Below are 21,093 nucleotides of genomic sequence, written 5' to 3'. Positions count from 1 at the left end.
CCTCGATTTAATCAGTGATCATACTCATGGTGGGATTTGTTTCAGGAGGGACCCCATTTACCACTCCCAGTTTCAGAGAGCTGGTTAATCCTTTCATGGGACAGGGTTTGCATATCATGCCTCATAAACTCCCCATGTGAGGACTGAAGAAGAAAGGACAGGATTTTTCATAAGTGCCCCATGAGCGTGTCTTCATGGCAGTCACAGAGATACCCAACCAGGTGGCTTCACCCCATTAATTTCTCATGGGTGGAGACCAAGGTCCAAAAATACACAGTGGCCAGATCTATGCATGCTATGCCCCCTCTCCCTCCCTAGAAAGGCCTGGGAAGAGAAACACCCGAGCTCTCTCTGCATAAGCCATCTACATGTGACTTTTTTGCCACATTCATACAGGTCTACATTTCCCAGCTCCACATTTCCCAGCTCCAAACTGGTGAGCCTGCATCACCATGTGCTTCATGAGCCTATCAGCCCGGAGGATCTCCACGCAGTGTCCCACAGTGTGGAGCAGACGTGCCGGCTCTGGTCCCACTGAGGTTACAGAAAAATTCACTGCATAAAAAGGGTCACAGCACCATTTGTGCTTTTGGGAACCCCTTGCTAGCCCTGTGTGGTGCAGGATCAGTTTAAAATAACTTCACTTGAACGCGCCATGGAAATCCCCTGCCAGTCACCCTCCTCACGTGTTTTTTGTTCTGAGAATCAACAGGCCTTAAAGAGCGGTCTTAGAAGAGGCCACATCTGTACAGAGTTTGCTTTCATCCCCACAAGGGTTCCCAAACAATGCCAGTGCCAGCCGGAGGTTTGCTGAATGGTATGAGAACCAAAGGCTTTCTTTGCTTTCTGTTCATCCATTAAAACCTTGTGAGTCAAAATTAAGAGGACAGGAGTGGGAGCTTTTGGAGGCTGTGGTTTCTCACAAATGCCTAAAGCTAAGTACTAATGAGAAAGTTAAAAAAAAAAAGTCTGCAACCCATCACCACAGCAATGCCACAATTAGAGACAAATCCAGTGTGCGCTGCTTTACATTTATGATGCAGACAAACTAATTTAGCTAATGAGGGCTGTCTACAAAATGCATATGAAATAGTATTCTGTCCTCAAGGTCCAGTATCAGAGATTCTTGCTACTGAAGTCCAAAAGTGCACACACAGCCTGGACACCTGCTACTCTCTCAGCATGGAATTAGCTGAGCCACCTCTGCAGGGGAAGCTTTGAACATTTTCTTCATTGTCCCACCCACAACTGATGGGTGAAAACCCATCAGCTGAGAATCCCGCAAGGATAAGTGTATACAAAGCTATCTTTGATTTCAGAATTTAAGAAACAAAACAAATAAAAAATTAAAAGCCCAGTTGGCTTCTGTCACTTGAGACTAAGTTTTATCTTACCGGTTTTGAGTAGTCCTAAACAGACTGAGGTATGTTTTAGCTTCTTTGAGACAGCAAACATTTTTTCTTTGTCAGTGAAAGATTTTTTTTCCTTTTTGTTTAAAAGGAGCTCACACTCCCCTGAAGTTTGGTCTATATATATTTTTTGATAGCAACTGTTTGTACAGCCAAAAAGCTCAGCAGAGAAGTTCAGCCGCTGCATTTCTGAGATGCTGACACTACCTCCATGAGAAATAAAGCCAGGACCACTCTAAATTACTTCAGCAACAAGTTTTGGAATATAATTTAATGGCATGAAGTCTGATCAGAAGAAAAGAGGTAGCATTTTAATAAGGAAACAAGTACCCATCTTTCCAGACTAGTTTCAGACTTCGCATGTGAGTACAATGCTCGTGCAATGATGGAAGGAAGTGCATTCGGTGACAACAGATAGCCTAGGTGAGTGGTGTCTCTGCTTCTCTTGCCTCACCCCCTCTGCCTGGCACTGTCTCCAGACCAAGTGCCAGGCATGAGCTCCCCTGGTGAGCCCAATGCCCTTCTTTTGGGCACATGCCAATTTACCTCCATGCAGGTTTCTGCCCACATTCCAAAATCCTACCTGGATCTCATGACAGCCTCAGTAATGTGCCTGGGAAAGAAACGAATACCTTACTGTATTGGGTGTGGACCAGCTCACTCACATTTGTCTCATTTATCCCAGAGAAGTAGAGATATTGCCTCACAGATGAAATCAGCTTAGGTCTCCACCTCTTTTTCCAGTAAAGGGCGAACCCTTTCTCTCTAGACAAAACAGAAGGAGTAGGCTCACAGAGACCACAGCATCCTTTGCTGCTCCAGCCTTGCCCAACCTAAAGAAGAGGGTCTATGTGTTACTCCAAAAGGAATTTCTCTGCTTCCTGCTGCTTGCCATTCCTGGCCACTGCAGCCTGCGGTCCATCAACTGTGTGCTCAGCAGGGGAAAAATGCCGCTGACCGAGGTGGTGGTTGCGAGATGAAAAAGGCTGAGCCACACAGTGGTTTCTTCTGTCTTCCTCTGAATGCATTCACTTCAGGAGCCCCTTTCTCATTAGAGCTGGGAAAGATGTAAACAGAAGCCAGGCCCAGCTGAAAATAACCCTGCCTATGTCCTGTGTGGAGCCTGCTCGACTGACCTACTGGTTTTGACTCCTAATGGCAAACTAGGGTATCCCTCAGCACTGAGGTCACAGTCAAAGTTTGCATATAGGATAGTTGCACAGGACATCCACTGGAAATATTTATTCCACTTTGTTGGAAGCTCTAATGGCTTTAGCAAACAGGTGGAGCAGGATTGTATCTTATCTCATGGAATAAGCCACAAGAGGGAGACAAATACCTATGTGGTGCCATTGTGGGCTCATGCCCCTAAAGCTTAGGTAGGAAAAGGTTTTCTCAGCTCTTGAGAGGTTTCAAGGTTTCAGATTATTTCCCTATCCCAAAGTCAAAATCTCAAAAAGCCTCAAGAATTAAATATGTCAGAAAAACTTCCCTTTTACAGTTTGGAAGCATTTCATTTCTCCTTCAGATTAAAAAAAGTGAACTAGTGCTTATTCACAGAATCATTGAAACATGACACTTTCAGCTTTGAAAATATGAAGTTTGCACTTTGGGACCTCATTTTCTTCCCCAAGCAACAGTTGGATTGGTAGATATGGTGAAATACCGCCCTTCCTACAGTTTTTGGCTCCCACTAAAAACATGTAATTTGAAATTTCCTTAAAAATCTCAAGAGACACAGAGCTAATTCAATCAGAGGATACAATGGCTGCCTTTCATGTCCTCAGTGTCTCTGACATGAGGCAAAAATTAGTCTGGATAAACACAGAAGATTTTTATCTGGAGAAAGAATCTTGAAACTGTGAAGCACATGAACGAGGATGTAGGATGAACAAGGCTCATGCTTGGCCCCCACCTGCTCTAGGTGCCTACAAAGGATGCCACAACAACTTCAGAGTTCAGAAGAGCTAATGATAATGATGTTCAACTCCATGTACAGCCCATGGAGGAGGTAGGTCTGTGGAACAGGGCTTTAGAGACACTTACTCCCTACATTTATGTCCCAGAGCACAAAAAGCAGGGGATGTGTATCTCACTGCCAGGCCATATTAGACAAGTATTTGAATTCCTACATGAGCCTAAGGGCTCAAAATGCTGAAAATAAGATCTGGCTGTAAAATAGGACAAACCAGGCCCATAGCATAAACCCTTCTCATGTGAGGTAATACCTGACTTTCCAGGTCAGTGGACAAAAGAAATGTGGTGTAAGTATCTGTGGCTGTAGGTGAAAAATGCATCCACTATGAATTCAGTCTGAAAAAAGGTAGTCAGTAGAAATTATCATATGGGAGTGATATGACATATGGCCACATGTGATAGACCATTTGTCTGTACAAATGAAATAAAACACTAATGTAAAAGTGCACAAAAGTAGGGCATAATGTAAGATAAAAACTTCTCTCCTGCTCAACCCTGTGAGACAGACTGAGGCTACCTTAACAGTAGCAAACCATGTAGTGCCAGGCCCATTTCCTGGCAATTCTAACATGGTCCAACCCCAGTGTGCCATCAGACTCTTAGCCTCCAAAGTATCCTGTGGGGTACGGCTGCAGACTTATGCTGGTTTCCATGCTGTGCTTGGGAAATGTTTGGGAGAAGGCTGTTTGGCTTAAGCCAGAATATTCCAGAGATCAGTCTAAAAATTTAACAGTAGAAGCAACTCAGGGCCATTGTCCCTGCCATGGCATTGCTCTGTTTACTAATATAGAAGTAGCCTGAGATGCCAGCTGCAGGATGATGCTTCCCATGTTCCTTGTTCTTCTTTATGTCTGAAGTTCCTTATGCTCTGGAGCATTAATCAAGATTACCAGCTATGCTTTTAAAAAAGTATAAAAATAAAACAGGGATGTTTCCCCTTTTTAAGCCCAGCTGTGACTGCCTGGTTCTCTGTGCTGCTATTTCTATAGCTCTGAGTGCTGAAGAATGGCAAGAAGGAAGGAGGTGGTGATCCATTGCCCAACAGCTTTCAGGAGCCCAGAGGGTATTTCAGATGTTCCAGTGGACCATGGTATCCCATTCCCTGTACCAGGCAGTGTCCATGGCTCATTGCTTGTGGTCCTCTTCCTGCCAGTGTCTGACATGGCAATGTCAGCCAAGACAACACGGGGTCATTGGCACAGCTACACAGTATGAGACTTACAATAAAACATCAAAGCCATTTGTGTGTCAGGCAGAGTGTTTCTCGATTAACATACTAATATGGCCAGGGTCCGCTTCTCATTTTACACTGACATAACTGCACCACTCTCAAATGTGTTATAGAAGGTTGTGAAATCATGACCAAGCTCTTGGAGTCGTGTGTGATTCTCCTGAGCTTTGCAGTCAGGGCATGTGATTTCACTTTGTGTAAAAGCTGGGGTGACAACGGTATTCCCTTTGCCCTTTGGAGACAGGAAAGAACCTGCAGCAGACGGCATGGTGAGGTTAGAGACCAGCAGTAGTAGGGGAAGGATCAGCTTCAGTGAGACCTAACTACTCCTGCGGTGCCTGTTACTGAAGGTTGTTTTCCACTGTGAAGTTCAGGGAAGTTTTGTTCTCTCCAAAGAAACCCCATGCTGTTCATTTTGAAGTTAGTAAGAATTCAGTTTGCCCCAAAAAAGGGACAGTCTAACCTTCCGAGTGAAGAGAGGGCCCTGTCAGCCAGCATCTCATGAACCTTACGGGTTCTTTGAAGAGAAATAACTTTGAAGATTCCAGCATAACTTCATAAAGCATTTTTTTATCCCTCTGTCTCCTTACTGTATCTTCTCTCACAGCTTACATGCTACATTTTTTCCAAAGGTAACCCATCAAAAGAAAATTCCTAGAGAGTTCACCACCCTGTCAACAACTGGTGTTCACCATCTCTCCCTCTGCAATGTGTTTACATGGGGAATTTTCTAATTAGAGAAAAACACAGCAAAAAGTACCCAATTCAGGTTGGGGGGAGGGGGGAGGGGAGAGGAAACTCATTAATTTCTTCTCTTCCACTGCGTCCTGCAAAAAATATTTAAACATTTTTTTAACATCAGGAGTTGGGGGAATCTATTCACTCTCCTAGCAAGCAAGAAAAGACAAGAGGATTCCCTAAAGGAACACTGCAAAATACTGGCTAAGCAAACACCATGCTTTAAGAAACCAAACTTTTCTGTGTACTCATAATAACTTGTTAAAAACTTGCCTGTATTTGACGATGTGGTGATAGGGATTTATTGACCAGAACTGCTAGATGTGTGTGTGAATACAAGCACACACATGCGCATACACACACATGTACTATATTATTTTTTTGCTAAGCATCTGCTTGTCTGGATATGTTCATATAATTCTCACACTTGAAGCTCCAAGGGAATGAGAATAATATCAAATGCCCACACTCTTATCCTCCAAATGCTGAGGGGGACCACTGGGAACCCAAAAGCATCCTGTCTCAAATAATGGAGGTTATGTAACATTAGAGGTGGAATTAATAACAAAAAGTTCTGTTTTGTGCTTAACCCTTTCCACTTGCTTCTGTGACAAGTTCTAACTGCAGCAAGTGTTAGGAGCTCTGAAACATTGGTTTGTGGTTTGTTTACTCCAGGATGTGGGGATTAAGTAATGTTGCTGTTGGGTTTTCTTTTTTTTTTTTTTTTTTTGTGTTTTGCTTTTTAAAAGCAATGATAGAACCAAAGGAGAATTTTTTTTTCCACTCTGAAGGATCCTCACAACCTAAGGTACTGCTGACTTCAGTTAGCAGCACAAATTAATTTGTGCTGTCTCTCCATCTAGTTAATTGCTATATTCATTCCTATCTGAAGCTGCCATCTAAAGCATCTTAAATCTAACCCTTCGCTTTGCACTCATTCCTGGTCCTCCCATTGCTCTCACAGTTATCCAGGCTTGCAGTAGTGAGGTCCCCTTCAAATTATTGAATATTTTTTCTCCCCCTAAACCTTGTAATCAGCCGCCTCATTCTTGCTTCTTCTTTATGCCACCTCCAAAACTTGCTTGCTTGCTAAAACTTTGGCCTCTGCCCTCACAGTGCTTTGCATCAAGTGTGTTAGTTTAGTCCCATTTGATTTTACAAGCCTCCGTTACAGACTACTAAAACTACTGTAGACTAAATCATCCATCTCGTCCACAGCACCAATTTCATCACCTCAGATCAGTAAAGCTCTGTAAAACTTAACCCATCCTAAAATGATATGCTGTCTCCTCTTTTGCTAGAAGGAGCACTGTTGTATTCCAGCTGCCATCACATCTATCACCATACCGCTTCAGGTCCTACCTTGTACAATGCTGTCTTGATCCAGCTGTTGTTGAACTCCTGTCACAAGTATCTCATCACTTTTCTTATTATAACCCCAATCTCCCCCTTCCTCTGGAGACCCTTGAGGATACATACTCTGCCTCAGGATTTCAGATGGCTTGGAAGTATAGGTCCTCTTTCCCCAGCTAACGATTTTTTCTTCATTGTGTTATAATTATAATAGAGTAATGAATACACACGTGTGCATTTTAAAGGAATCTGTATCACGTGTCTGTAATAGAGTACAGATGTTAATGCTGGAAACTCATATTGTTTACATGTTCTCCCATCATTGCTTGTTGTTTCTTACACTATTTCCAATCTGGTAAACAGCAGAGGGGAAGGACTTGTCTGTCATAGCCTTTGGCCACCACAAACTTGTATGGGGTCACAGTATTCATCCACTGAGTGAGCTGTGCTGCATGCAGTTGGTGATTATGTCAATTCATGAGTGAGTAAGTGAATAATAGGGAGCACTGCTGCTTCTTCTCCGTATTTCACTATACAGCCCTGACTTTACCATGCCTGGCAAGGCTGGCCTACAACCAGCGCTGATCTTCAGCTCAGATTTTTAGTTAGATAGTTCCATAAACACAATGACATCATGTCATGCCATCATTACTTTCCTGTAGGTTTGAATCAGCTTGCTTGCTTTTACACTAAATCATACATATTCACTGATCCTCCAACTGAATTGGAAGGAACACCAGGGAAGTGCCACACACATTACTTTCAGTATTTAGCTCTCAAGTGCATGAACAACATTCTCATAATCCATTAGGGACCCACCCAAAACAGATTTTGTCACCATACAAGTAAAGGCAGCTAAATAAACATAAAGGTCAGTTTTAGAGTATAAAAGCTTGAAAAGTTCACAATATTACTCCTGGGGGAAGGGTGAAGCAAAAATTGCAGTGCCTTGTGCTATGGGGGCTTCTGGCCTGAAAACTCTAGACACTATGGTAATACAATACTGGTGCCAAAACACCAAAGTTTTAATGCCTTCATCTCCCATCTCCCCAGATTCTTCCTAATATTATCCAGAGCATCTCCCTTAGAAGGAAAGGCTGAAAGACTTGGGTCTGTTCAGCCTGGAGAAGAGAAGACTGAGGGGGGATCTCGTCAATACTTATAAATATCTAAAGGGTGGGTGTCAGGACAATGGGACTAGACTCTTTTCAATAGTGCCCAATGACAGGACAAGGGGCAATGGGCACAAGTTGGAACACAGGAAGCTCCACTTAAATATGAGAAAAAAATCCTTTACTGTGAGGGTGACAGAGCAGTGGAACAGGCTGCCCAGGGAACTTGTGGAGTCTTCTTCTGTGGAGACATTCAAAACCTGCCTGGATGCAGTCCTGTGCCCCCTGCTCTAAGTGTACCTGCTCAAGCAGGGAGTTTGGACAAGATGATCTCTAGAGGTCCCTTCCAACCCCTGCCATTCTGTGATTCTGTGATTATCCATAATGTCATTGCACCCTGGACTATTCATTTTAGCATTGACTGCAAAGGCTTTGCAAAAGAAAGAATAATACTGGAAAATGGAAGTGCATCGTATGAAATGAGATGGATAATGTGAACTAATGCACAAAACTCAATGTGGCAGAAGGAAATCAAAAGAGACATTCTGCATTGTTTATGGACTACAGGACAGTACACAAAATCACAGACCTAAGATCATAATCTTGGAAATTGTTGTTTTATGGGATAGATCATGTTTCATCTAAGATTCCTCCCTTCAGATCAATTAAGATCCAACTCCGTTCTACTGGTCCACCACCAGTAAATAAAGAAAATATTTATATATTTGCAAGAAGTATTGAAAAACTCATTATTTGTTGGACAGGAGGGGAAAGAGGAAAGGGGAAAGTGTCATAGTTAACAGCCATGTGTTTTCAAATAGAGGCTAATGTATGCATACCGGCACTCACTTTTACACACCAGTGTCAAAATACTGATTAATTGCAAAGTGATCTTTGCAGTGATACTAGACACAGAGCAGAGCCCTTAAAATGAGGGGCTAAAATTGTATACTTTGGGCCACCAGTGTTGTAAGTTGGAAATAACTTCATGACTCTCCCTTCACTCCAACCAAAGATGGCTTTGCTGAGATCTTAATTCAGGATTCAAACTCCTGCTTGGCTCTAAACAAGCATCTTCATGCACCAAGACCTAGACACATATGTAAACCTTGCCATCTTAAGGCTTTTGTGTGACAACATCTGGGAATACATTTATAGGATTTTAATTCAAAGGGTTGAGTTATGCATATGAACTAACACCCTGCATCCGATCACTGAGCTAGCTGCAGTGCTACAGTCCCAGCAGACATCATCTATACCAGCCCTGCCACCAGTTTGTGCACATTTTAAAAGCATCAAAGTGTTTTTTCTCATTTTTCCAAGAAAAAAGAGCTTTTACAAAACATAAACAAATGCATAGAAAGACACAGACATATTTCTTTGCATTATTTCAGTAAAAACATGCTTTTCTTATTAAAATCTGGTGTTATCCTTTGATTATAAGCATCTTCTTTCCCAGGTAATCTATGAGTATGTGTAAATACTCATCTTGGGGTTTCGCCCTTGTGGCAGCTGTGGCCATCCTCAGAACTTCTCATCATGTATGTGTGTGAATTGCCTCATAGTGGCACGTATAATGCATTCTCCCTTCCTTCAGCTTCCCTATTCATCTGGGTGCTTGCCAAGCATGCTGGCTGGCCACCTTATTAGCAACATAGGGTCCCAACAAGACTCTGGTGGAAGCTGGCAATATCTCCCTTGACGGCGGTGGAGTTCAGCCCACTTCCACCACTTCAGCAAGGGCTTCCTAGCTCCATTATTGGTTGGTTGTGGACTCTGGTTGCTGTAGTCCTGTGAACTATTGAGAGCTTTCAATTCCACTCAACTTCAGCACAGACTAAGGGCACTCCACTGTCAGTAGATAAACCCATTATAAAATGCAGCTAAGTGTATGTGCTGATCTCTCTCACTGGTTTCTCCATAAGACAGGTTCGCATACATGGAAATTTGGTGTGGTTTCAGTGGCAGAAGGCAGACTCCTGGCAAACCATGTGCCATTTCTCTGCAGCTTTTCCAGCATGGTTGCCACACAAGCAAAGTCTGGATCTGTTTCACCCCAAGCCCCAGGCACTGTGGCTAGCCCAAGTGGCTTGTGAATCTAGCATGCTCTGGCACCAGCTGGTGACCTGTACACATGATGAGGCCAAGAAAGCTGAACTCACAGTTCCAAGAAGTGAAGAGAAAGGGGAGATTTGAGCAGTGTTGTCATTGCTGGTGGTTTCTTCCAGGCTAACAGTAAACTTGGGTTGTTTATTAGATCCCAAACTTTCTTTGCATGTACACAGGAAAACAGATGCTTCCCACTCCCGGGCCCCATGCTCGAGCCAGGCTCCCTCAGCAAAACCCGCAGGTAGGGTACACAAACAGGGCAGCAGAGGCATCGCTTCCTGCCTCTGGCTGCTCTGAGCTGGTGATATAACATTATCTGTCCCACACACTTCTCTGGCCTCCTTGCCAGGGTATTAGGCCAGCTCGCAGCGTGCAGCTTGGTTTTCCTGTGCAGTAGGAACAGCTGCCACCTCTGCTCACAAACAGGGAACAGAGGCCGGGGCTTGCAAGCGCTTTGGCTCAAACAGTGTGCATGGGGCATGGATGACAGAGCTGGGAAGCAAGCCAGGTCTCCCAGAGTCTGAGCAGGTGGGTGCCCTAACTACTAGGTTACTTTTCATATTCCAGCATTAAAGGCCAGACATGGTACATCCGTAGCCCTATCTTCAGTAAGCCTCAGGTGCAGTCCTCCATTTGATTCATTTATGCCAGCAGCAAATTAAGTTTCAGGCTCTTAGAACAAATTAGAGAGGCGAAGGGGAAATAGAGCACAAAGTCATGTGTCTGGACATATGCTTAACTCTGGGGCTTCAGGATGGCCACCTATTACAATCTCTTGCTTCCTCTTCTGAAACAGCAGGGGCTGGTCCCTGCCTGTGCAAGGACTGTGATTTATTGCAGCTGTGTGCCCTTCTGTGGCCCAAAGAGGATCCTTCAGCTTTCTGTCTGAAGAAGGTCCTCGCAAGTGACACAGGTTGTTTGAGAAAATGATACCCTCACTGTTCCCCTCTCCTGTGACATTTCTTTACATAAGCAGATGAATAGCAAAAGATATCAGTGTTCATTACTAATTTTGTTATTTATAGCGAGCTGCCACAGATGGAGACTGCAGCACCATTCTATCTTTAGGGCGTAGCGCCTGCCTGTCCGTCCAGACAATTGGTAATTAGCACAAGAACAATTTGTTTATCTATCCTCAAACTTAAATAAATAGGAGTGCCATTTATCTGTCAAAATTCAACTCCATCCCATTGCCAAATCTCCAGGTTAACAGCTTAGTGAATAGAGCTCTTTGCTTCAGTCATTTGGGTAAAGATAAAAGTGTCTTTTAAAAGAATTCCTGTTAAAGACAATTAAATATGCAATAAAAAATAACAGGTTATGTACTGAATGGATAGCATGTAGATCACAAGAATCAGGAGCACAGGACAAGATGAAGATCAGCAGAGGTGTAGAAATGGACCAACTAGTATGTATTGGAGGAGTGGTATATATATCCTGGTTACACTGGGCACGTGCACTTCCGACCAGTCCAGCCACCCAGCTCTCAGCTGATCACTCCAAGTGAATCCTTGCATGAGCACGAAACTGGGGAATAGAAGGCAGAGAGGATACTTGCAGTTCTCCACGTAAAATCCCACATGTGCATTAAGATGCGCTTGCATGTCTTGGTGGCAGGACCCTGCCCAATGTAAACACCACACAAGCCAGGGAGAAGACATGACACAATTTTTTCTATTTTTATTGTGACTCCCAACCCTTCTTTGTTGTCTTTTATTCCCTATACCCACCCCTGAAGTTAGAGAAGAGAGGAAGAGGCTTTAAGAATAGATAGACTTTGTAAGTAGTACCCAAGGGCTGGCCCCTGATCCCTCTCTCCTTGCTTCCTTGCTGATGGGAAGGGAATGTGAGCTGCTGAGGGACTGCTCACACTCCTTAAAGGCCAAAGCAATCTGTGTGGAACAAAACTAACCACCCTTGCCTTTCTCACAATTCAGATGTTTTCAGCATCTTGAAAGTGTTCACTTACTCAAGCTTGCAGGGACAGCTTTTTTTACATGCATATGAGTGTACACACATCCATATGTACAGGGTGGGAAAAGCAACAAGAGAAAAATAGGGGTTTAGAGGTTATTGCTCTCAGGCAGCACAAGTCGGTCTGATCTGAGGAACTCTGCCTGGCCTCCATTTCCGATCATATGGGTCCCAGTGAAGACCTGTTTGCTTATTGTTCTACCACCTGGGCAATCTTTATTTGACCTTTTTATCATCCCGTCAGCATCCAGGAAGGGGATAAAAGCTATTAAATAAAAGTAAACTCTTTAAAACTCCATGACTGGAAAGAAATACTAAGGAGGAGCTCTGTCTTTTGTCTTTCAGCTCACAACTCCAAATTTCCCTGTAGTGGTCAAGCTGGGACATGCACATGCTGGAATGGGGAAGGTAAGTAAAAGAAAAAAATATGGGTAGTGCAGGAAACAGATATATATGTGGCACAGCATTCCTGTGACTGTACACATCGTGTGGTCAGCCAGCGAAGGGGTTAAACCTCCCCACAGCCTATCTGGGTTGCACTGACTGTTCCTGTGGGAGAAAAGGCCTTTTTCCACTGTCACGCACTCGGAGACAGGCAGTGGTATTGGGTTGGAGTCTGTCTGGGATGTGGGAAGGGGGGCTGTGAAGAGTGGGGGAAAAGCTGGCTAGGCTGAAATCATTAGGCTTGTCTTTTATATATTTTCTGCTCTCCTGAAAGTTGGTAATGTTGTTTATTCAAGCACCTGTAATGTGCAGCTACACCCCATAGCTCTCACAATGAGGAGCAGCGGTACTGGTCTTTTTGAGCGCATTATGACGACCTTATTCAATAAAATGGGAGCCCTTCAGTTATTTTTTTCCTCCTTGCAAGGAAGAACAAGACCTTACAAAGCAGAGTGGCTGGTTGCCTGCCAAGGAATCCTGAAAAACAGTTCACTCCCCAGAAGGACCTGTTTGTTTTTCCCAGGCTCTCTGGGATCTTTATTCCCCCAGTGAATTAGCAGCCCCTGTTTCTTGGGGTGACTGGGCTCCCCTTTCAGTGAGGCATTGCCAGCACATTCCTGCTGCAATTTAGCCTCCTCTTTCTTGCATATAACTTTTTAAAAAGCATCCCCTATCTGTCTAAAACTTGATTTGTTCAGAAGTACATAATTCTGATATATCACCTCCAAATCCAAATGGGTGGCACACGAACTTCATAACTGATACTCCTGTCACACTGCTTCCCTAGAACAGACAGACCTTCTCTCAGCCTCACACTTTGCCTGAAAATTATATATAGGTACACCAAACTTACACTTGGTACAGCTTGTTTGCTTGTGCTCTGGAAACAGAAGTCCTTTCTGGCTCCCTGGATTGCACATGGAAGCTCTCATAATCTTTCTTGCTTTGGTCGCAATGTTCCCCTGTCTGGATGGTAGGTGCCAGAGAGGAAGTGGGCTCAGATCCCTGGGCCAGCGGTGGAGTTGGCATTCAGCATCAAAGAACAAACATTTAAATAAGCAGGAAATGTTTGTTAAAATATTGGTGCTGTGTATGTTAAACAGGCAGAGGTGTCATCGAATTAGAGTACATGCAGACAGCCTAGAGGTGCTTGTAGCACGAGCCACTGAACATGTCCCTAGGAAGGATTTCATTAGCAAAATCCAACCGGGACAAACCAGGAGAAAGAAACCTCTCCCTGAGGAAAGGTTTTGAGTTCCTTGAGACCCTGCAACCCTGGACCTCTCTGACTGCTCTGCAATTTCATCTGCAATGCAGGGAGGGCTTCATGTGCCTCTTTTGTGCACAAAGGACCCTCAGTGGCTACAGAAATGAGGGCAGAATCAGAGAAAAGTAGTCCAGCCTTAACAGTGTTTCCAGACAAAACTCTCAGCAGAATATTGAGCTGTTGTTTTCTGCACCAGACACCAGATCTTCTTCCACCTCTCACTTTTCCTCCCATTTTATTCTTTAATGATGTTGATTTTTGCTGTCACAAGTTATAGGGGAAGAGGGTTTCTGTTCAAACTCCAAGCACAATTGTATGCACAATTGTACAAGGGGGTTACGTAGGAAGTCGTTCCAGATGAAGATAGGCTGACAGCCAGCATCTTAGAAGAAAGAGTTGGTCTGAAGCCAAGTTTACTTTAGTTCATTATGAAATTAGGGACTACTAGCAAAGACTGGATGTGGATTTGGGCACAGAGTTTCAACACTGCTCTGTTCAGTAGATGGGGAAGGTACAGGAAGGAAGGGTTGTTGACCTTATGGTTTTAGTTTGGGCCCTTCTCCAGCCACAAGCAGCCTGAAGGAAAGCTGAGACTGATTAAATTAGTCTTCTTGAAGTCCCACCACATTTCATTTCATAGAGCAAAAAGAGAAGAGAGAAAGTGAAAATAAAATAAAGAACAAGTCCGTTGGTTTAAAAGACAAGTAACAGGAATTTGTTTCATGTTGTTTTTAAGACAATAGGGTTCAAGACCAGGTGGGGCTGGCAGAAAGAGCCCACAGAAGATGTTAGGAGAAATACAGATAATAAGAACTATGGCCATACTAGGAAAGTAACACCTATAGTTAAAAAAAGTCAAACCTCCAGTTAAGTAGTTCAGAAAAGGAAAGTGTCCAGGAGACATAATGGTGGTTTTAACCATTGTAATGTAAAAGTAATAATCAGTGATGATAAAGAGATTACAGGATTTCTTTGCATTGGTCTTCAGAAGTAGAGATGATGGCAGGAAATAGCAGGTCTTTAGCTGTAAAATATATGTAATATGAAAAGAGAGAGGTTTGCTTTTGGTTTAGTTGAGTGTAAGAAAGTAAATGTTAACAAAGCACATGCATTGGGTCACGTTTTATACAAAAGCAGTGACTGAAGAAACAAAGGATAAAATAACCAACCTATTAGCCAAAGTACACATGTGACTATTAAAAATAGTACCTACTGCAACAAACGATAGTGCCAAGATAGTGAGCCATGCACTTGTACCTGTAATGGGTGCTTCAAAGGATGTGAGCATTCAGATTACAATCTCACTACCAGCAGAAATTGTCAAGGAAGTACTTACATTTTTCTTGTTATTAATGATACAATCACATATAATGGGAGGCACCAAAACTTAGAAGAATGAGCAAAGATGGGATGTCCGGACACTGTTATTCTTTATTTGTACTGAGGCAGTGGCCAGGAGCCAGAAAAACTCCAGACACAGAAAAGGCCTCTTCCCCAAAGAGCTCCACCATTGACTTACAGGGAGATTTGTGTCATTTCACAGTTCTTCAGTTTCTCTGTGTTACAGACCAGAAGGATTATAGTGTTTACCTGATACTTATTGCTAATTCATGTTCATAAGACTTTTGGCACTATAAGAAGTACTATGTTTATTATTTTGCAATAATGGCTAGAAAAAGCATCATTATAATACTCAGACTTTAATTTTCACATATCCTTTGTATTCACATTTTCCCAAAATACACTCACCAAATTTTTTAATCAAAAGACTGAAGAGAATCCTCAAAGCTAAAAAGAAAAATAACTCTGTTAGGGCTTGTAAGAAACAGGCTCTATTGACTGTCTTTAGCTTGGAAGAGGAACAGTTAAGTTAGTACTCAAGGTTAGAAAAAATGGGGTGGCAGTATATGATTAGTGATAGAAGTGCTCTTGCCAAGTGATGCATGCATGTAAGGTGCAGCTGGAGATGAAGAAAATAAATTCTCAGTAAAATGCATCTTTTTAAATTTCAATTGAGAAACCCAGAAACAATGGCCTCTATTGACTTGATCAGAAACAGCGGGAATAGCCTTCACCCAGAGAGACAAAGGGGCCCCAGGCAACCTTCTCAACTAAAAACATGGCATTTGCCCTTCAGCCCCTCCCATGACCATCATTATCCCACTTCCAAAATTTGGAAACACTCTGTATCTCACTGGCACTGGAAGATCATAACAAGTGCTCTGTGTGCTGCTGGTCCAATACAGTATTGACATAAATACAATATCTGTAAAAATATTGCTCAGACAATGGTTTACAATGGAGACAGCAGAGAAGGACCTTTCTCATGTTTTAAGTTGGCCAGGCTCATGGCGTGAACAGAACTCAAGGATTCTTCCAGGGAAACCGTAGATGGACACTGAGAGGAGACGTCCTTCCCTGCGCAGAACTGAACTATTATTTACCCAGCAGTTCTTACAGGTCAAGGCATTTTTAAGCATAGTGCAGTTTGAGCCTACCTACACCAGATGTGGCTGGGGGGTCCCCACTGGATAGGGTGAGCACTACAGTGAGAAAGGAATAACACTTCTTCCTGGCTCCAGATCCGATAATGCCAGAGCCCATGGAAAAGAATAAAGCTCTGACTGTGCTAATATCTGCCATTTGTGTGCTAACATGACCCTAAAGTGCCCTAGGAACAGAGCCCAGCACTGCAAATTCACTCAAAGAGCCTCTTCACCTCTTCCTGATCAGATCATGAGAAGGAAACAACTGCCAGATCTGCAAAGAGAGGAAAACCAGTATCTGTTCATGTGACTCTATATATATTCATATGAATTTAATAAATATATATTTATTTTGCTACTCTTACTTTATTTTTAGACCTCTCTAATTAGGCCAGTTTAAGAGTCACCTCCTGTCCCCTTCTGCCCCATAATTATGAAAACACCTTCCCAGTACAAATCCTGGCTCAGATGAATTTATTACATTGTAGAAGAAAAACCTGTTGTTCATAATAATGTGGTCAGAGTTATTTTCTCTCTTACTGGATGGGAAAGACTTCTCTTTTTTTTTTTTCCCCTCTCTGGCATAAATATAGCACAAACTAAACAGAACCACTCTGTAATGTAAAAATACTGCAAGCTTTTTATCAGGAAGGACAGCTCGTCACCTTGTCTCTCTCGGGACTGGAAATAGAATATTCCAAAAGTGAGAGCTTTGAAAATCCGGTGTGCTAAAAAGGAAAGGAAGGGGAAAGGGCTGCCTCAGTTTGTCAAGGAACAAATATTTTCTTTTACAGAGGACAAATAATGACTTGACATGTAACATTCACAACAGAGCAGCCCAATCGCTGCATTCCCACTGACTCATGAGCAAGGAGGTACCACCCATCTTGAAAATAGCAGAAGCATCCCCTTTTCCTGCACATCAGTCTGGAACCTTTTGCTGGACACAGAAAACAGTGACTGATGCAGACATCGGGGACCAAAGCTGCCAAGACTTGGGGCTGAGAGCAGCTCTTTATTAGAAAGTTAGTAGGGGTTATAAGGCTTAATGCATTAAAGGCAGCATAACATCTGGAGAACTTCAATGTGAGGATAACAAGAAAATGCAGAGTTTGTTTTGTCTTTATTATTTTGAGGTGGGTCAAAGTTAGGCCTAAACTGAATGTGTGTTTGTTGGGCCGGGTATTTTCTGAGAAGGGCAGTATAATTTGGGGTAGAGGGAAGGAGAGACTCAGGAAACCCTCTGTGCAGAGCCATTCCTGAAGACCTACTGCCCCAAAACAGCAAAGTCACTACAGAAAGGCTAAGCGCAGATCAAGATGGATGAAAAATCACAAGCTTTGTATGGCCACGCCAGTTCCTCTGGAGGAAAACACTCAGACATTTTCACAAACCTACCAAGACTCAGTTAAACACCACGTTGCCAAGCCCAGCCCTGGCTCAGCCTTTAGCACTTACCTTCCAGCTGAACCTGCCTCTAACCCCAATTTGGATACAGAAACTGCTTCTGCAAGCCATCTCCAAAGTAGTGTGGGTTTAACCTGTGAGGCAGAGTTAACTCTGGAAGACACTGAGAAAGGCAAGGCTAGGGCAGCCCTAGTAGACTACTATAATTATACCTCTTGGGCTGACTGACCATTTTTTCATGAGGCCACATAACTAATGAAAGCAAAAGGGGACTGTGAGGCAATATCTTGCAGTGCTTAGGCTAAAGATGAGAGAGGAGTGCTGTAGCCTTGAGATGCTGGTGTCAGGAACATCTTGAGTATACAAGAGGCAGTAGACTCAGGAACTACAAGACAGAGGAAGCAGAAATTTCTGCTCAGATCCCTCACTGCAGGAACCTGTGCTCACACAGGTCTCAGGGGTGGCTCAGACTGCCTGGGAAACATCCACAGTGGGTTTTTAACAATGCCAGGACCCACTCTGCAAAATCCTGTCTTGCAAGAAGCCCTCAAAAGAAGGTCCACAGCAGGGATGGGGCAGAAATTTTTGTTCCTGATCTGTCCCTCAGACCACTCTCCAGCCGAGGGCAGCAAGATCAGTGCCTCTTGGGCAGGCTGAGCATGGAAACAGACACCAGCTGCAGGTCACATAGTATCAGCCTCTGAGGTGCCAACACTTAGCAATGGGATGGTCACATCTGTGTGAGCATGTCCCCAGCGGTCCAGCCAGACTCCTCTCTCGACTGCAGCAACAGGGAGCACGCTAGGGCATGGCCAGTGCCTGAATTAAAGAGAGCCGGAAGGGAAGCAGGGACTGTCATGGGGAGCTTTCTTTCTCAGAAAAGGCATTTGTCAACACAGTGGACCAAACTCTTCACAACAGGTCACTAAAATGCTACAGCAAACAGCAGCTGATGGCTCCAGAATGAGTCTATTGCTGCTCAAACAGCCAGCACAGCTAAGCAAACAGGCCGCCAGGGCAGGGGCTGTGTTTGCACTCACTGTTTGCACTCCTCTATGCAGCTAATGGGATATTGCATTTATCCTAAGAAGGTTGAAAAAAAAAATAAAGAAAGAGAAAAATGGCTTCCTGTTGATCTCTTTCCAACTTCTTTTCTCAGTTTCATGCATTGGCCAACCTGCCATTTCAGAAGACAGATTTATCCCTTATTAGGTAAATTGGTAACTGTTTGCTCTAGAACGATTTTTAATAGTCCCTTCTTAAATAATGCCCTCTGGCGTCACACTACAGCCACCCTGGCTTGGGTTATCTCTAGGGGTTTTTCTCCTGTTAGGAGAATGGATATTTTATTGACATGTAAAAGGGTTACATGGCAGTAGGAAATGAATTATACAAAATTTAAAAGTATAAAGCTAATAAAATGGTGGACTTGATAGATAAGGTAGGAAAATAAATCTAATTTGACTGTAACTGGAGTGCTTCCTGCTTATGAAGTAATAACCATACGCTGGACTAAACCAGCGTTAACCCAGGACACGGCTGTTATTTTGTCAAATTTGGCCAGCTCTAACGATTAACAAACAGTGGCTCAGATTTCAGCTTTGGCGTGGTGATTATTTTGATGCCTGGTGGGAAATAGGGTTGTGATCTCCTAAAAGGGGACCTCTGTGAGGTGCTTTGTCTGAAAAGTCCATGTGAAGAGCTCTGGCACAAGCCAAGGAAGATGGCAGAGCTGTTTCCTGAGGACTGTGCAGTGGTGTAGCACTGTGGGAATCATCATCTTTGTTTTTCATTTCTTACTTTGTGTCCTTATTGAGTCCCCCCCTCTTTAACTCTTTACCCAGCCAAAAATCCTCAGGCCCATTGGAGAAAACACCTTCAAGTGCTTTCCCTCTCTCCCCATAGGGAGGGGTGAAGGAAAGGAGGAAGAAATGGACCCTTCCTTTCCATAGCATGCTGTATTTTTGAGGAAAAATCCCATTTAACAAGGTGAGCATACAGCTCCTTTCTAGCAATAACAATATGGTCTAATTCCAATCCGGAGAAGGAAGCAGCATGCCTTCTTCTGCCTCTGGGACAAACGTTCCTGGGCTGGGAATGCAAACATTTCAGCCAGGGTCCAAAGACATCTGTTGCACAAGTGCAGCAGCGCTTTGTTTCAAATCCCATAAATGTCCCTGTTCCAAGTAGGTCATTATATAATGGCTTTTTTCTTTTCCAACTGCCAAAAGGGTCCAGGAGAATATGTCATAACACCGTGCGTCGCCTGCCCATGCGCTCCCTCCTGCCATCATCTCATCTGGGTGGGACTCTCTCACTTAAGGTCATTCAGCCCAGTGTTGCTCTTATCAGTGCAACAAAAACACCCGGCCCCTACACAGAAACACCCCCCGGATTTTGCAAGCTGTGCTCAGGCTAGGGGCTCCCCCCTTCATGTGTGGTGCTCCCCTCTTCCGCTCCCCCTGCTGCCTCCAGGGCTTTTCTACCACCTCACCCTGCCCTTCCATGCCAGGGGCAGCCAGCACTGCACACAACCCCACTCAGACATAGAGTGGAACAACACAGCCCAGAGCAAGGCTGCTCCTCCTGGATGACATGCTGTGGTTGCCTTTACATTTCCCCTTTGTGTTTGCTATTCCAATTTTTTCCTACCCTCCCACCCCGCAGACAACTGTTGTCTTCCTCTGCTCCATTTCTCAGTAGCATCTGAATAGCAAGAGCACTACCCTCACCATAGCAAAAAGGAGGAGAACTAGCGGTATTTGGCATTCAGCAAGAGGAGAAGCAAAGACCAGGCCTTTTTTCTTCTTCTTCAGGTGTCTAGAAATGATCATGGGTCAAACTAGTTGCACTTTTCACCTTCCCCATAACCTCTCCAGTTCTCAAGATCTTTTCTGCAGCAGGATGTGGCTGTATCTTTGGCTTCTGTTACAGCTGGCGCTTATAGAAATTTGTCTAAACAGCATAAAACAGATTAGAAACAAGCTTGTCTTCTGTCCTCTAGTGAAGATGGCTCCTGCCCTCTCATGGCTGAAGGCAGATATGTAAAGCCACTTATTTGTTCTTTGCGAAGAAACACCAAATACCATTGCATGTATTTCCTTCAGCTGGCTCCACATAGTCTGGCATCACCCTCTTTTAACACACACACTGACACAACTGGAAAACTCTTCTGGTGCAGAGACCAACTGGTTGTCACGAGCAAGTAAACACTTAGCAAAGCAGGACTGCAATCCCGAACTGTGGTCTCGAAGCATTACCAAAGTACAAAGTGTAGGTAATATGTAAAAAAATCACTCGCTCACCCTTGTCACACAATGTTGGTCTTTTTTTCCACCAATTAACGCAACCTGCCTACATCCATCCCACTCAAAGTAACAAGAATTGCACAGGTTTCTCTGATGCACCAAGTAGGTTTTTGCCAACAGACTAAAGGCCAGGGTTGATAGTATGAATGAGATGAAGTTTTCTGCTGTGTTCTTGCTCCCTGCTTGTTCAGTTTTCCTCTCCAAAACCAAGTAGCTTTTGCAGAGATTTGATGGTATGATTAGAGCTTCTGCTGTTTTGGTTCTTCTTTCTTCTTTTT

General features: G+C 43.6%; 1 protein-coding gene across 2 annotated transcripts in view; it reads left to right on the top strand.

Moving 5' to 3' along the window:
* SYN3 (synapsin III) overlaps positions 1-21,093 on the top strand; it is a 196,889-nt gene that overhangs the window by 152,204 nt on the left and 23,592 nt on the right. For both annotated transcript variants that reach the window (XM_075075809.1, XM_075075817.1), the window contains exon 7: positions 12,249-12,311. In XM_075075809.1, the coding sequence (XP_074931910.1) occupies positions 12,249-12,311 (63 nt within the window). The remainder of the gene's footprint in view (positions 1-12,248; positions 12,312-21,093) is intronic.

Source organism: Phalacrocorax aristotelis, chromosome 1 (genome assembly GCF_949628215.1).
Source record: "Phalacrocorax aristotelis chromosome 1, bGulAri2.1, whole genome shotgun sequence".
In the NCBI taxonomy this organism is placed as follows: domain Eukaryota; kingdom Metazoa; phylum Chordata; class Aves; order Suliformes; family Phalacrocoracidae; genus Phalacrocorax; species Phalacrocorax aristotelis.
Note: the sequence above shows the minus strand (reverse complement) of the source record. Positions and strands in the feature narration are given on the sequence as shown.